Here is a 14,985-nt window from a genome sequence, read left to right as displayed (position 1 = left end):
TTTTTTGTTAAAAACTGAGGCACACTGCCACCCAGACACCTGTCCTGGTCACTTCAACCCCTGGCTCACTGTTGTGCCAGTGTGAATGCAAACCCTGCTCTCTGGCTGCCAAGCATGGATGTGGCCAGGACAGCAAATCAAGCATTCACGCTCCAGGCAAGAGGTCTGCTCAGGTTCCCAAATAGGCTTTCCAGAATTTCCCCAAGATACTGAGACTCAGCCCCTTCCAGGCCTCACTGCCAAAGAGAATCAGAGAGGGGATCAGACTCTCCAGCCCAAGCTTGAAGCACACAGCCCAACACAAATTTGTAAACTTTCTTAAAACAATATGAGATTTTTTTGCCTTTTTTTTTAGCTCATCAATTACCATTAGTGTTAGTGTACTGAATGTGTAGACAAAGACAATTCTTCCAGTGTAGCCCAGGAAGTCAAAAGACTGGACACCCTGCTCCAGCCTCGTCTGTAGTGAAAACGGACTTGTACCCAAAGAGGCAACTCCCCGTCCACAAGGACGCCATCCCAGATGCGGACCGTCACCCTCCTGCCTCCCTGGAACAGACCTTCTGAGTCCCGTCAGGGCTCACATTGTCCCCCAGCCCCTGACGTGCAGACGTGTGCCAGAACAGCCCCTCAGAGCTGTCTTGATGAGACGGGACGAGGGTGGTAGAGATGCAGGTTCAGAACAGCTGCCTTAACCCTCCCTCCTGAGAGGTCTGTACCTGCTGGTTGGAGCCCTCACCCCTTAGAAGGCTTGCCCCATGTGCCAGGAAGTGTCCCCTAAAAGGACCTTCTGGTCCCTCTTCCTCCTCTGAGAGGAGTGCCCTGGAAGGAGACCCTCTGTGCTAGGGAACACAACCTCCATGCGTACAACCAGGCTGACTGGCGCCCTGACGTCCGGAGGCAGGAAGAGACGCAGGACCCAGCTTGTGTCTGTGCATCTGTGTTGCTCCAGCCGTGGTACCTGTGCAAACAGTGGAACCCCAAAGAACACTGGGTGGCCAACACACAGACACGGCACCTAATACAAGTATGTCAGTTTAAGTTGAATCTAAAATGGGACTTACAATGGCATATAAAAACGTTACTTAATTTTATAAGAAAATTGAGTTAAATTTTGTAAGGGCGTTAAAATATAATTTTAATAGGAAGCTGTGAAAATTATCTACACTTGGTGTACAAATGACTGAATTTTGGGTAACTCTGTAAAAGCCACTTACGGGTGCAAAGAGGGGTCTGTCACTTCCTTTATAAGACATCGACTTCCAAATCTGTGCTGTTTTTAACCAGTGCCCTCTGGTGACACTAACATTTCTTAGCCTGAAAGAACACTTCCATGGAAACCGTAATAGGGATTTCGCTGATTTTGGGTTAAAATCATTATAAAATGGTTTGGTTGGTTTATGCTCTTGTTGACCGAATGCTCCTACAGATAGCACACTGCACATGTGTTGTGATGTGCTCTTGCATCTAAGGTCAATTTCCCTTATTTATCAAATTTTATTTACTTTAGATAAGAGAGACCTTGTAGTTAGCATGTACTCTATGAATCTGTACTTGGTTAGAAATAGAAATTCTCAGACAAAACCCAGACCTATTTTATCAAAATCTGATCTATTTTATTAAAATCTGGATTTAAAATAGTATTTCCAGGTGATTCACATGCACATTAATGATTGTTACTAGCTCTATCACCCAGGCTGGAGTACAACGGCACAATCTCGGCTCATTGCAACCTCCGCCTCCCGGGTTCAAGTGATTCTCCTGCCTCAGCCTCTGGAGTAGCTGGGATTACAGGCACCCGCCACCACGCCCAGCTAATTTTTGTATATTTAGTAGAGATGGGGATTCACCATTTGGCCAGGCTGGTCTCAAACTCCTGGCCTCAAGTGATCTGCCCACCTCAGCCTCCCAAAGTGCTAGGATTGCAGGTGCGAGCCACCGCGCCCGGCCGGTACTTTATTCTTAAGAGGAGAAAAAGTTATATGGGTGTACTGATTTGTCAAACAGGTACAGTTAAGAGTATACATTTCAATGCACATACATCTTATAAAAATAACAAAAAATAATAATAAAGAGATGGGGAATGAGCCGAAGTATAGATGAAGCAGAAATAGCACATGATGAGTTGTTGTTGAGGCTGAGTGTCAGATCTATTATACCATTTTGTTAATTTTGTATATGTTTAAAATGTTCTGTAACAAAACACTTGTATAAAAAGACAAAGCTTATCTATAACATTAGCTCTTAAGATTTTGGCTACCTTTGGAGAGGGAGAAGGAAGAAAGCAATGTCAGAAGCACGAACAAGGCTGGTTCTATCTTGTGGTTACAAAAATGTATTTGCCTTGTGATAATTCATTGAGCTTTATCTTAATGCTTTGTGCATGTGCTTCTGTATGCATATTATGTATCCATAAAAATTTACATATTAAAGAGAAAAACTGAAGTACACACATTAGCTGAGGCCTACACAGGGTCTACCTCCACACTAGAAGGTCTTCAGGGGCAATAACAGTAACGTATGTGGAGCTATCGTCTCCTGTAACGTCTTCTTCCAGAACGAATACCTCCCGAAGAACCCGCCTAAAGCTGTCTTACAGTTGGCTTTTTTAAATTTTTAATTTTTTTTTTTTTTTTTTTTTTTTTGAGACAGGGTGTTGCTCTGTCACCCAGGCTGGCGATCATAGTTCGCTGCAACTCTGAACTCCTGGGCTCAGGCAATCTTCCCGCCTCAGCCTCTCGAGTAGCTGAGACTACAGGCATGTGCCACCACGCCTGGCTTATGTATTTCATTTTATTTTATTTTATTTTTGTAGAGGCAGAGGGTCTCAATATGTCACTCAGGCTGGTCTCAAACTCCTGGCCTAAAGTTATCCTTCCACCTTGGTCTCCCAAAGCACTGGGATTATAGGCATGAGCCACCACATCTGGCCAACTTTTTTTTTTTTTTTTTAAATAAGTAGTACACTCTAAATAACAATAAAAAGTATAAGTATGTTAAATACATAAACCAGTAATATAGCCATTTATTATTATCAAGTAATCATGTATATATATAATTGTACGTGCTATACTTTCATATGACTAACAGCACAGGATATTTGTTTACCTAGAATCACCACAAACATGTGAACAATGTGTTAGGCTACATTACACCTATGATGTCCGTCACAGGCACTTTCCAGCTCCATTATAATCTCAGGAGACCACCATTGTACATGCAGGCTGTTGTGGACCAACATGTCATTACAAGGCACATGACTGTATTTCCAATGTCCGCATTGCACGAGCTGACTTTAACATATAATGTCCGGAAAAATGAAAATGCAGTATCTCATTTATCTGCAAGGGATACACTCCAAGACCCTCAGTGGATGCCAGAAACCTTGAATGGTACCTAACCTTTCTCTCTCCTGTGTGTGTGTGTGCACATTGTGTGTGTGTGTGTAAATATATAAAACAAAATTACATATTTTAACTAACGTCTTTTTTCCATAATAACCCTGATATAAGTGGCTATGAAGTGCCACAAGAGTTTTTTCCCTGAATAAAATAAGTGTTAAGTCCTAGAAACAATATACAGAGGCCAGTATACGGTTACATAGTTTCAAAACAGACACCTCAAACTTTGGCCCCCTAAATTTTTATTTTAAAGTAAACTTAAATATTGATGAGTATTTCTCATTGCTAAGAATAATTTTTTTACTGCCACCTAGTGGCAAATACTCTAAACACAAAACCATTAAAGATTAGGCACCGGCTCTTAGACAAAAACAAATTTCTATAGTCATATAATAATAGGTTCTTTTTCAAATGCTGGCAGAGCAATCTTGGAGATCCTTTAACTCCCTCATTTTACTAATGAAGCACTGAGTTTCTAAATATACAAAATCAGTAATTAAGGAAAGGATGTGCATATAAATGAACAGGTTCAGACATAAAGACGTACAGGTATTATCACCCTGACCATTGATAGAAAATCTTCCATGGGTAGAAAGTATAGGAACTAACACAGCTGTACCTAAAATGATTTTAGCCCAATTTCGATTCATGTAAAAGTTAAGAATGAAACTCTGCTCATGTGTGAAAAGCCATTGAATATGCTAAGATCATGAGGGTGAACTTTCCTAAGAAGGCAAGTTTTAAATAAAGCAGAAGGAAATCCACTGCCCTTGCTTTTGGGTGCTGTTAGTTGTCCTCGCCTCACTGTATCTGCTCCCTCGTGTAACAGGCAGAACATTCACAGGCAGGCTGGGAAAGCTGGAGCGATGGGCTGTGGTCTGGAACATGGTATGGGCGTGGAAGACGGGCTGTGGGTTTTGCTCAGGCAAAGGGCTAGGAGAGCCAAACTGTGGTCAATATTCTCAAACTGAGACAGAACACATCTATTAGGCTTCTCTAAACAATTTCTTCATCTGATCATTCAAGTCTTTTAGAATTTCCACCACTTAGGTCTCCATGGCATATCTCTTTATACAAAATATACAAAAAAAAAAAAGGTGTTGGCCAGGCGTCATGGCTCACGCCTGTAATCCCAGCACTTTGGGAGGCCAAAGTGGATGGATCACTAGGTCAGGAGATCGAGACCATCCTGGCTAACACGGTGATACCCCATCTCTACTAAAAATACAAAAAATTAGCCTGGTATGCTGGAGGGCGCCTTTAGACCCAGCTACTTGGGAGGCTGAGGCAGGAGAATGGCATGAACTCGGGAGGCGGAGCTCACAGTGAGCCGAGATTGCGCCACCGCACTCCCACCCAGGCAACAGAGCAAGACTCCGTCTCAAAAAAAAAAAAAAAAAAAAGGTGTTTATAAATAGGGATCCATTATTTATTTATTCAACAAACAGGTTGAGGATGGTCTGCTTTCAAGCCACTCTCCTGGGACCACTGGGGTGAGAAGCCCTGCAGCCCGGTGAAGGGGGCTGCAGGTGGGAAGGGTGCTGCAGGTGGGAAGGGTGCTGCAGGTGCTCCAGCTAAGTGCTGGAATGACTCTTGGTGAGGCAGCTGCTGTGGGAACAGAGCAAGGAGAGATGAGTTCCAACTGCTGGGTTCTGGGGTGCTCCCAAAGACAATGGCATCTGAGCTGATTCTGAGGGCTGGGGAAGAAGACAGACCGGAGGAGGGAGAGGCGAGGGGAAGAGAGAAAGTGCATGTGTGATGTGGCTGGGACAGAGGAAGGTGGCTGGGGAGGGAGGAGAGAAAAAAGGTGGGAAAACCTCTTCCGTCACCCCCTAAGGTTCCCAGCCCCCACTCCAGCCTGCCCCTACATGGCCTCGGCCCGCCTAGGCAAACTCACTTCCCCTGCCTTTCTCTTTCATCCCTGCGACTTGGTGACATCAGAGTCCTGGCTGGTCACCAAATTCACCCAGCCCTTTCCCACCTCCAGACCATTTCCTTCTTCTGAGAAACCCAACAACCTCCCCGCCCCCATCTCTAGCTGCCAAAATCATACCCGTCTTTCAAAATTCACCTTTCTCCAGGATTCCTGTTCTAGTTCTTGACTGGGAAAGATGTTGTTCTGAAGTCTCTGTGGTTCCTCCCTTGTGTTTCTCTCCCTGCACCTTCCAAGGTCGCCTTGCAGCGTAACGGTGAGCCTGCTCTCCTCTGCCCACCGTTACACGCAGGCGCTCCACGGCAGGCACTGCCTCGCTATCCCTCACAGTCCCAGCACAGCTGTGACTCACACAACAGTCGTTCAATAAAGACCAGCTGAGTCAAAACCAAGAGCACGGATTGCCCTCTTACGGCTACTGAAGAACAGCATCGCTACAGGATTCCCTCGTGACCTCGTTACAGGGGAACACAAGTTTTCTTTTTCACAATTTGCTTTCCTAAGTTGCAGGTCATAAAATACCCACAGAAAACTGGAAAAACATGACATGGCTACGTGCTTTTACTTCAAAGACATTAACTCATGTTGGTAACACTGACCAGAACCTGCACACCAATGAGGATGTATATCACTGGCTAAGGTGTTGCTTTGGCGCCACTCAGCTTTCAGTAACCTTCGGGTGCTGCGGTATTAGAACATCCAGGACGGACAGGAAAAGCAGAAGCAAAGGATTATCTTTGCTGAAAGGGGTCCTGGGAAATTCAGCCTCAGCTGTATTTAAATAGAAGTTATAATGCATATCTACATACTTAAAAACATTTTTTCCTGCAAACCTGGCTAGTAAAACAAAGCTTCTGTTAGTTCCATCCGATACACTCAATTATTTTTGGCCCCCCAAAATGTATTTCTCAGGTATAAATTGGTGTGTTTAGCCTTCTCTTAGTCTACTCAGTGCTGGGTCTGTGGCCATGCTGCCACGTCGAATACATGGAGGGCTCTCTGACCATGACCATATAAAATACTTGTGCCCAAATGCTGAATTAGTTGCTTCTCCCTCCCAGCCCCTGCTTTTTAAAAAAATGTTCCCATGGCATTTTATGTAAACATCTAGTAAAAAAATTTATGTTGTTACACTGGAATTCTTTGTTTACTTAATATCAAAATGCCCAAACCGACTAAATTACCTGCACGTGACTTCTATTTTTCTAAATTAAATACCATGGTGAAAATTGGCCAATGTTCTTATAACACAATTTTAAATTATCACTTCACCCTGCCAACAAAGACAAACTAGAAATCAGAACAACTCATAAGCACCATCTACATTTGTTTCACTAAAAAAGGAAAGAAAGGTCCTCTATAGAGTAAGATGGACCACCACTCCCCGGCACAGCATTACATGACAAGACAGCAGAGAAGACTCGTGTTACCAACTGTTAACAATAAGATGGACCACCACTCCCCGGCACAGCATTACATGACAAGACAGCAGAGAAGACTCGTGTTACCAACTGTTAACAATAAGATGGACCACCACTCCCTGGCACAGCATTACATGACAAGACAGCAAAGAAGATTCGTGTTACAAAACTTAAAAATACATGTGAAAGGTCTGCATTAAGGAAGACCTTGTGATCTTAGCAAGAAAAATTCAATGTCACAAAGATGTCAGTTCTCTGGCACAGAAACTCAATACAGTATCAGTAACAATTCCAAATAGGGTTTTTGGTGGAACTTCAGAAGCTTTTCCAAAATTCACACGGAGAAGCAAGGGGCCAAGAACAGCACATGTTAAGAGAAAGAAGAACATTATAGAAATAAACAGGCAGCATGATTCTGTTTAAAGTTCAAAAGCAGGAACTAAAGGAGATGTGGTTCACGGACACACACACGAGTGGTAGATGTGCAAATCCCTCCAATCACCTCTGGCTGAACGTCCTAACGGTACCAAGTAGAGTAAAGCAAATCAGATACTTCGCACTATCGTATTCTGTGCCTGTTAGTCTGAAGCCACCTGTAATACTGAGATGTCTCAGGAAGGAAATATTCTTGTAACATGGTTTCACTGATAACTCTTTTCAAATCTGAAATCTTTAATGTCTGAAATGATAAAGAATTTCTTTCCATATTATGACATACAGTGCATACCCATTGGCTGGTGATAAAACTATTACAGAAATAAGATACAAATTGCTTGAAAAGGTATTTGGAATTTTATAAGTTAAAAAAGTCTTTCAATCTCCTATTTCTTTGTTACTTACAAATTAAGAATTAAAAGATATTCCAACATGCAAATGGCACTTTTCATACTCGAATAATCTACAATCCAAATGCAGAAGTCAGTCCTAAATTAAAGGTATGGTTTTACTTTTACTACTTTCTTTCTGAAAATCAGGCATGTTTAAGTTAATTTAACATCATTTTGAGAAAAAAGGAGTAATTATCTTCATTACCAGTATTTGTGATCGTGCATCCTTTAGTGAAGTCATGACGAATGGTTGGACTTCTTTGGGCATGAAGACGGTCTAAGCTTAGGGCCTAGAGCTCATTTCCTTCCAACACGAAGATGGCAGTCTGAGGAAATCAAGCTAAGCAGTGACACAGGAAACAAATCATGCCCAATTCCCAACCTCGAACCCAACGACTTGCTTCCAACAGCCAATGGTCTTCCTTATACTCTTATTACAGCACAGCAGATTCCATCTAACACATCTACAATTACCACAGTTCCTTTTAATCCAGCTCAGTGATTTCCAGTTTTACAGAATCCGTACCTACCTAAACCTAAGTGGACAAAGTATAATCGGCGAACAATTCCGCACTGCAGGAAAAAATAACTATATAAAACATGGATTCGGAAACACTTGTCCCCACCGCATGGTTAGGAAGCAAAATTCAACAAATAGTCATTGACAATTCTGCCTCTTTCATAAACCACACTTTGAGATATATAAAAGTATTGCTAATTTCAAATCAAAGCAGCAGCCAAGTCTAATTAAATTTTTCCTCAGAAAATCTGAAATCCTACCATATGTTTAAAATGGATTTACTATTCAGCACTCGTTTTTATTTTTCAGGAGATGGGCTCTTGCTATGTTGCCCAGGCTGCTCTGGAGCTCCTGAGCTCAATGGCAATGTTCACACCTCTGCTCCCAAGTATGCACTCTGTGGGTGGGGCCCTAGAATCTGCTTCTCCAACAGGAGCACCACCCACCCCCCTGCACCAAAGGTTGGTGTTGATAAGCTACATATTGATCAAGCCCCTTAACAGGGCTGCTGAAACACCATTAAGGTAAGTAGGTTTAAACCAATCACATTTTCTCAATGCTGTCACCACTGACATTTTGGGCCTGACAATTACTTGTTGCAGGGGCCTGACCTGTGCGTTCCTGCCTTCCACCCCCCTCAATGCCAGGAGCTCCCCTCACAAGTTGTGACAACCACACATGTCCCCAGACATTGCCCAAGTTCCCTCGGCAGCAAAAGTGCCTCAGCCGAGCAGCTCTTGTTGAAACAAACACCCATTTTTAGAACTGAGTTTGGATTACAGTTTTTGAACATTCATCTTGTCTTTGGGATAAAGATGGATATTGGCAACATAAAGGAGACTTGTGTGGCTGATACAGAAACACTCCAGGAGTTATTATCATGTGAAGAAAGCAAGTCACAGAGTAACAGAGTCAGTATAATTCCACCTATGTGAAAACAAACATAAAACAAAGTTATTTCCATATACAAAGGCAAAGAAGACTGCAAGAATCTGCACAGCCCACTGACACCAGGTTACTTCTCAGGAGGCTTTTGAGGTTGGGGGGAGACTGCTGTGCTTGGACTGTTGGATTTCTGTTGTTGTTGTTGTTGAGAAGTAGTCTCAATCTGTTGTCCAGACTGGAGTGCAGTGGTTGATCTCGGCTCACAGCAACCTCCACCTCCCGAGTTCTCCTGCCTCAGCCTCCTATGTAGCTGGGACTACAGGCATGTGCCACCACGCCCGGCTAATTTTTGTATTTTCAGTAGAAACGGAGTTTCACCATATTGACCAGGCTGCTCGTGAACTCCGGACCTCAAGTGATGCGCCTGCCTCAGCCTTCCAAAGTGCTGGGATTACAGGCATGAGCCACTGTGCCCGGCCTTAGGATAATCTTCAAAAACAGTGTTAGGTCTCCACTTCTATAAAATGTAGATGATAAAACTGACTTCGAGGAAGGTCACAGAAGTGAGTGAGGCACATGCACGGGAAGCAGCGAACATAATGCACTCCCAGCACATCTCCCACCTCCCATCTGATGCATCTGAAGTTGCAGTTCGGGCGAGCATGGAGCATAATCTGATAACTGCATAACCCCAGTTCCTGGGTTCTGGATTCCTCTAACCTTCTCCCTTATCCCTCTTCACGGTCACTGCCAAGGCCCACCTCCTGCCCTCTGGCTCGTCTCCAGTGCCTGCTCCTGCATTCACTCACCTGACCATATCATCTCTAGGTCTGCCACAAAAGTATGCAGAGGCCCAGAACGAGCCAAGGGTGAAAACCAGAGTGCCTAAGTCAGTGTTTCTCAGGATGTGGTGTGCAGAGACCTCAATCTGAATTATCCTGCAGACCACCTTGGTCCCACCCAGCCCCCTGAGTCCAAACCTCTGAGGTGGGGCCTAGAATCTGCTTCTCCAACAGGACCAACACCCCCTCCCCATTGCACTGTAAAGTCTGGGGCTCACCAGCCACAGACCTGACTCTAGCTCAAAGGCCGTGTGTCTTTATCTCCCGTGCACTAGGGAAAGAACCAGGAGAGGACAGCATGGGGGAAGCCCAGGTCATCCTGTGACCTCCCCAGCTCTGCTGGAGTGACCCCTTTCTCTGGTTCAGATCTCCAGCAACAGGGTGCAGACACGCCCTGGACCACCGTGTGTGGGGAGATTACTTGAGGACCTGAGGTAGAACACTTTCAGGATGGAAATGCCTCAAGACTTGGAGTCAGACCCATTTAGGTTCACCGAGTAGTTCTGCCTCTCAGTGAAGAAATCACTTACTGTCACTACACGTCGGTGTCTTCTTTTGAACGGAGAAAATGACACCTCTCAAGGTGAGGAGGTCTGAAAGAAGCCATGTGTGTACATCGCCGGCCAGAGCACTGGCTCATCGTAGGTGCGAAACAAATGTTAGTTTTCACGGTTCAGCACCAGGGCTGTTCCTCTGACACGGGCCAAATGTCTAGAACCCATCCTCATTAGGGGGAGAAAAAGTCTTTAAGTCTTCTGAGTCACCATTCTGTTGGCCTACACAGCAAGCACGGATCACTGCCAGTACTGAATCGACCTCCTCCGTCTCCCACGAGAGATGTGATCTCACGGTCTCTCCCCAGGGTTCTGCTTCCCAGGCTCCCAGGAAGGCAAGCGTCACGCCACGACTGCCACAGCTTCGGGAGGCACACAGCACGCGGGTTAATGCAGCCCGCTCCACGAAGAGCTCCCGTAGGCTCGTGCCACTGCCTCCAAACACGACTTCACATTGAAAACACCACACCCCAGCACCATCATTACCCCTGGGGAGAAGACACAAGAAGTCAGAAGGAACCGCAAGCCCAGAATTCACACTGCTTGGTCCCATAAAGAAGGTCAGGAGTTCCTAGAAGGGATAAATTTCCATCCAGTGAAATGTAAAATATTTGCTTTCCTTGGTACGTATTGCTCCTGACCATAATTTCAAATCTTCCTACTCGGTAAACCTTATCATCCTTCAGTGGTGGTCACACGACAGTCTGAAACAGGTGTTTGTGTCTGTTTTCTCAGTAACTTCTCTGTTTGTTTCCCACTAACTTTTACTTCCTGCAGTTTCTCGTTCTCTCGTATTTTTATGTCCACTCCTGCCACACCCTACCATTTATAATCCCTCCCTGGACTGACTCTCGGGCCTTTGCCTCCTGTCCTTAAGCCTAATCTGCCTGAATCCTCTTCTCATTTCACTCTGGATACTCAAACTTACAGTATGATGTGCCCTATAATTTTTTTTTTTTTTTTTTTTTTTTTGAGACAGAATCTCGCTCTGTCGCCCAGGCTGGAGTGCAGTGGCCGGACCTCAGCTCACTGCAAGCTCCGCCTCCCGGGTTTACGCCATTCTCCTGCCTCAGCCTCCCGAGTGGCTGGGATTACAGGCGCCTGCCACCTCGCCCGGCTAGTTTTTTGTATTTTTTTAGTAGAGACGGGGTTTCACCGTGTTAGCCAGGATGGTCTCGATCTCCTGACCTCGTGATCCGCCCGTCTCGGCCTCCCAAAGTGCTGGGATTACAGGCTTGATGAAATTTTTTAAAAACAAAATTACAAGTAAGTTACAAATGATATTTTAAGTCAAGTTCAAAAACAGAATTTCCTTTCATTTAAATCTCAATATATGTAATCTTCTCATGATAGCATATTATATGTGCATTCTGGGATGCTATTCAAATACTGTGACTATCAATTAAATATGCCAATTGCTATAACTGAAAAAAGTGGAACAAATTTATTCCCATCTCTTTTGCAGTTTTACATCCACAGCCAAAACAAATTACTGCAGACACGTTTCTGTAGCTTTTGCTTCAAAATCCTGCCTTCAATGTTTTGTTTTTTTTTCTTTTTAGAATTTATATGTCCCATTGCAGTTTAAGTGAAATGATCTACAATAAAAACCTAACTGCCCTGGTATTTTTAGAGCCCTTTTTACTATGAAATAAACACTCAGAAACCTGGAGAGCTGCAGTGGTTAAGTCTGTGGGTGGGAGGGAAGGCCGCTCACTCACAGACCCTCCCAGCGCCGTTGTTTCCATAGCCTATTCCGCGCGCAGGACGCTGACAGAACACAATTCACAGAATTTCCACACGCGGGTCCAACCATAATAAAGTCCACAGCTTCTACTTTTCTTACAGAACCTCTCGCTTGCTCACCCGTTAGTTCCGGGGGGAAACAGAGTAGGCTTCCCAAAAACCAAAACCAAAAGGCTTTAGAAAATAAGCCTGAGCGAAACCACGGCATTAAGCCGTATCTTTAAGAATGTACACAGAAATATGTAGACACATAGACCTGGAAACGTGTGCTTCACTAAACACATTTACTGGGAGCAGGTCACGAGTTTGATCAATATTCGGCCAGGCTTAAATCATCATCCCTTTGAAAACACCCTCCCCTCCTGGCTGGCCCCCGCTGCTGAAGTCCGGTGGTACCTGCTGCGTAAAACCCTGGCCCTTGTGAATCCATGCTGCAGCTTTTCCTCCCGGTGCCCACACAGCTGAGCGCTGCTGGAGAATATCAGACAACTGAGCTGATGGCGTTGGCTTGGATTTCTGACCACAGTCCTCGAAGGGGCTCAGCAGTGCCTCACAATCTTCTTATGCATCCTTGGTCATTTTGCTTGGCTGCTTCCTGAGTAATTATTTCCTGCTTCCTCTCTCATCACACCACCACCCCTTCCCCAAAAGTCCTGGTGAGGATCTTATCTCATACATACTTGAGAAAACAGCAATTAGCAGGAAACTCACTCATCTTACCACCAACCGATTTACAAGCTCTCCTGCACAGGCACACCCCCATGTCCTGTCTTCCCTCCTGTTCGGATGGAAGGAGTGTCTCTGCTCCTATAAAGTGCAGCTGTCCACTTGGGCCCTGATCACCTCCACTCCTACCTCGTCAGGACCCTCCACAGCAGTGACCCGCATCATTGCTGGATTTCTTGTGTCAATTACGAACATGCTGGAAGAGCTACCTAGATTAAAAAGAAAAAAGTTCTCCTTGATCCTACCTCTCCCTCCTTCTAATTACTGCTCACTTCTGTGCTCTGCATTTAGCACCATTTCCTGAGAAAGCTGTCTAAACTTGCCTTCTTTGCTTCTGTAACTCACATTCATTCTTCAGGCTTCTTTAATCTGGCTTCTATTCCTACCAGTTCACCAGTCAGAACTCCATGCTGCAAACCGTGGGATCCAGCCCTGCACCCTCTTGCTTGCCCATTCAGTGGTGCCCTGGGCTGTCTCTTCCCCAGGGCTGCACCTGTACATCTCCAGGATGCATATGCACTGCTCACCCTGGCACCATGTGGGAGGGACCAGAGCAGGTCAGCAGGGTGGCCCTGGCTTCTGCTGCTGGTACACCACATGCTACATATTTTTCTTTTCATTTAGTTTAACTTAGCTGGTACTTTCTCTTCAACCTCATTTTTAGACACTGGAGACCTGGGAGCTCAAGTGATCCCCAGGAGATTTTGTACAGTCCTGTGATTTTAGATGCCATTTCTATGCTGAGGTCTTGCCATGAAGGGCTGGACTCTAGGGAATTCTGTATAGTCCCGTGGTTTTGGATGCCGTTTCTAACCTGGGGTCTTCTGTAATAAAGGGTTGGACCCCAAGAGATTTTGCACAGTCCCAGGATTTTGGATGCCGTTTCTACGCTGAGTTCTTCTGTCATGAAGCGCTGGACTCCAGTCTTGAGGTGTCAGGACAGTGGATTTCAAGTCCATGAGATTTTGTATAGTCCCATTATTTTGGATGCCGTTTCTATGCTGGGGTCTTCTGTCATAAAGGGCTGAACTCCAGGCCAACTTCCCCTTCAGCCTCGCATCTGGGCAGGTCAACAGAAGACTAAGAAAGCCTGAGTGCTCCCTCCTGTGGCCCGGGGAGGGGTTCAAACCCCAATAGGCCCAGCCCAGCCCCAGCCACCATCCTATTTCCTTTTTCCTTTTTTTTTTTTTCCGAGACAGAGTCTCACTCTGTTTCCCAGGATGGAGTGCAGTGGCGCCATCTTGGTTCACTGCAGCCAAGACTTCCTCAGCTCAGCAATCCTCCTTCCTCCTAAAGTGCTGGGATTACAGGCATGAGCCACCACGCCTGCTCACCATCCGACTTCTATAGCATGACCACACCTTCCAAAATTCTAGCTCCAGCCCTGTCATCTCTCCTATGTTCCAGATCATATATGCAACTAGCTTACCTGACATTGGCAACTGTGCAGTCGATATCTCAAATTTAACGCAATTAAGACTCTTATCCCAGACATCCCCAAGCCCCTTTTTCATCTCTGCCACCCAAGAACATGATTCTACCAACCACATGGTTGCTCCATTCAACATTTTAGACGTTACCTTCGACTCATCTTTCAAATCCTCTCCCTCATCCTCCATATCCAGTCCATCCGTTAAGTCCTGCCAATTACAGCTCAACCACACTCTGGATAGGTCTGCTTCTCTCCAGGACACTGCTTTCCCCCTGATCTCAGCCACCATGATCTCTCACCTGCATGCTGTCACAGCCTCCAGTCTCGTTTCTCTTGTTTCATTCTTGCTTCCTCCCCCAAGATCCATTTTCCATAAGGCAGCAAAAGGAGAGAACGTTAGGACATATCTCTCTTAAAGCCAGAACAATTTTTACAAGTAAGAAATCTGAGTTGTTCCGAACACAATAATACTTTTGATGAGACTGATTTCCTTTTTAAGAATGAAGATGCAGGGAACAATGGGAGGAACACCTTGGATGAGAAATCTGAAATCGATTCCCATGGTGCTTCAGCCACGTCAAGCTGGACAACCTACATCTGCTGGGACCAAAGACGGGAGGAGCAGGGACAGCGACCAAGGACGCCACCAGGCAGACATCGTGCTGCTACGTGAAGGTGACCTGGTGGCAGGCACCTTC

The 14,985-nt window shown here is 45.1% G+C and overlaps 1 protein-coding gene and 1 long non-coding RNA gene across 8 annotated transcripts in view; both read right to left on the bottom strand.

The window, feature by feature from the left end:
* The window catches only part of FANCC (FA complementation group C), a 214,408-nt gene that overhangs the window by 79,127 nt on the left and 120,296 nt on the right, over positions 1-14,985 (bottom strand). The window contains exon 1 of one of the 7 annotated variants that reach the window (XM_026446825.1): positions 7,788-9,265. The exons of the other annotated variants lie outside the window; for them this stretch is intronic. Within the exon in view, the coding sequence (XP_026302610.1) occupies positions 7,788-7,850 (63 nt within the window). The 5' untranslated portion in view covers positions 7,851-9,265. Of the gene's footprint in view, positions 1-7,787; positions 9,266-14,985 lie in introns of those variants that run through there. 7 annotated transcript variants of the gene reach the window in all.
* LOC113219687 overlaps positions 11,946-14,985 on the bottom strand; it is a 5,835-nt gene continuing 2,795 nt past the window's right edge. The window contains exon 2 of the long non-coding RNA XR_003306648.1: positions 11,946-14,981. This is a non-coding gene — a long non-coding RNA (uncharacterized LOC113219687). The remainder of the gene's footprint in view (positions 14,982-14,985) is intronic.

Source organism: Piliocolobus tephrosceles, chromosome 14 (genome assembly GCF_002776525.5).
Source record: "Piliocolobus tephrosceles isolate RC106 chromosome 14, ASM277652v3, whole genome shotgun sequence".
NCBI lineage: Eukaryota > Metazoa > Chordata > Mammalia > Primates > Cercopithecidae > Piliocolobus > Piliocolobus tephrosceles.
This window is presented reverse-complemented; position numbering and strand designations above follow the sequence as displayed.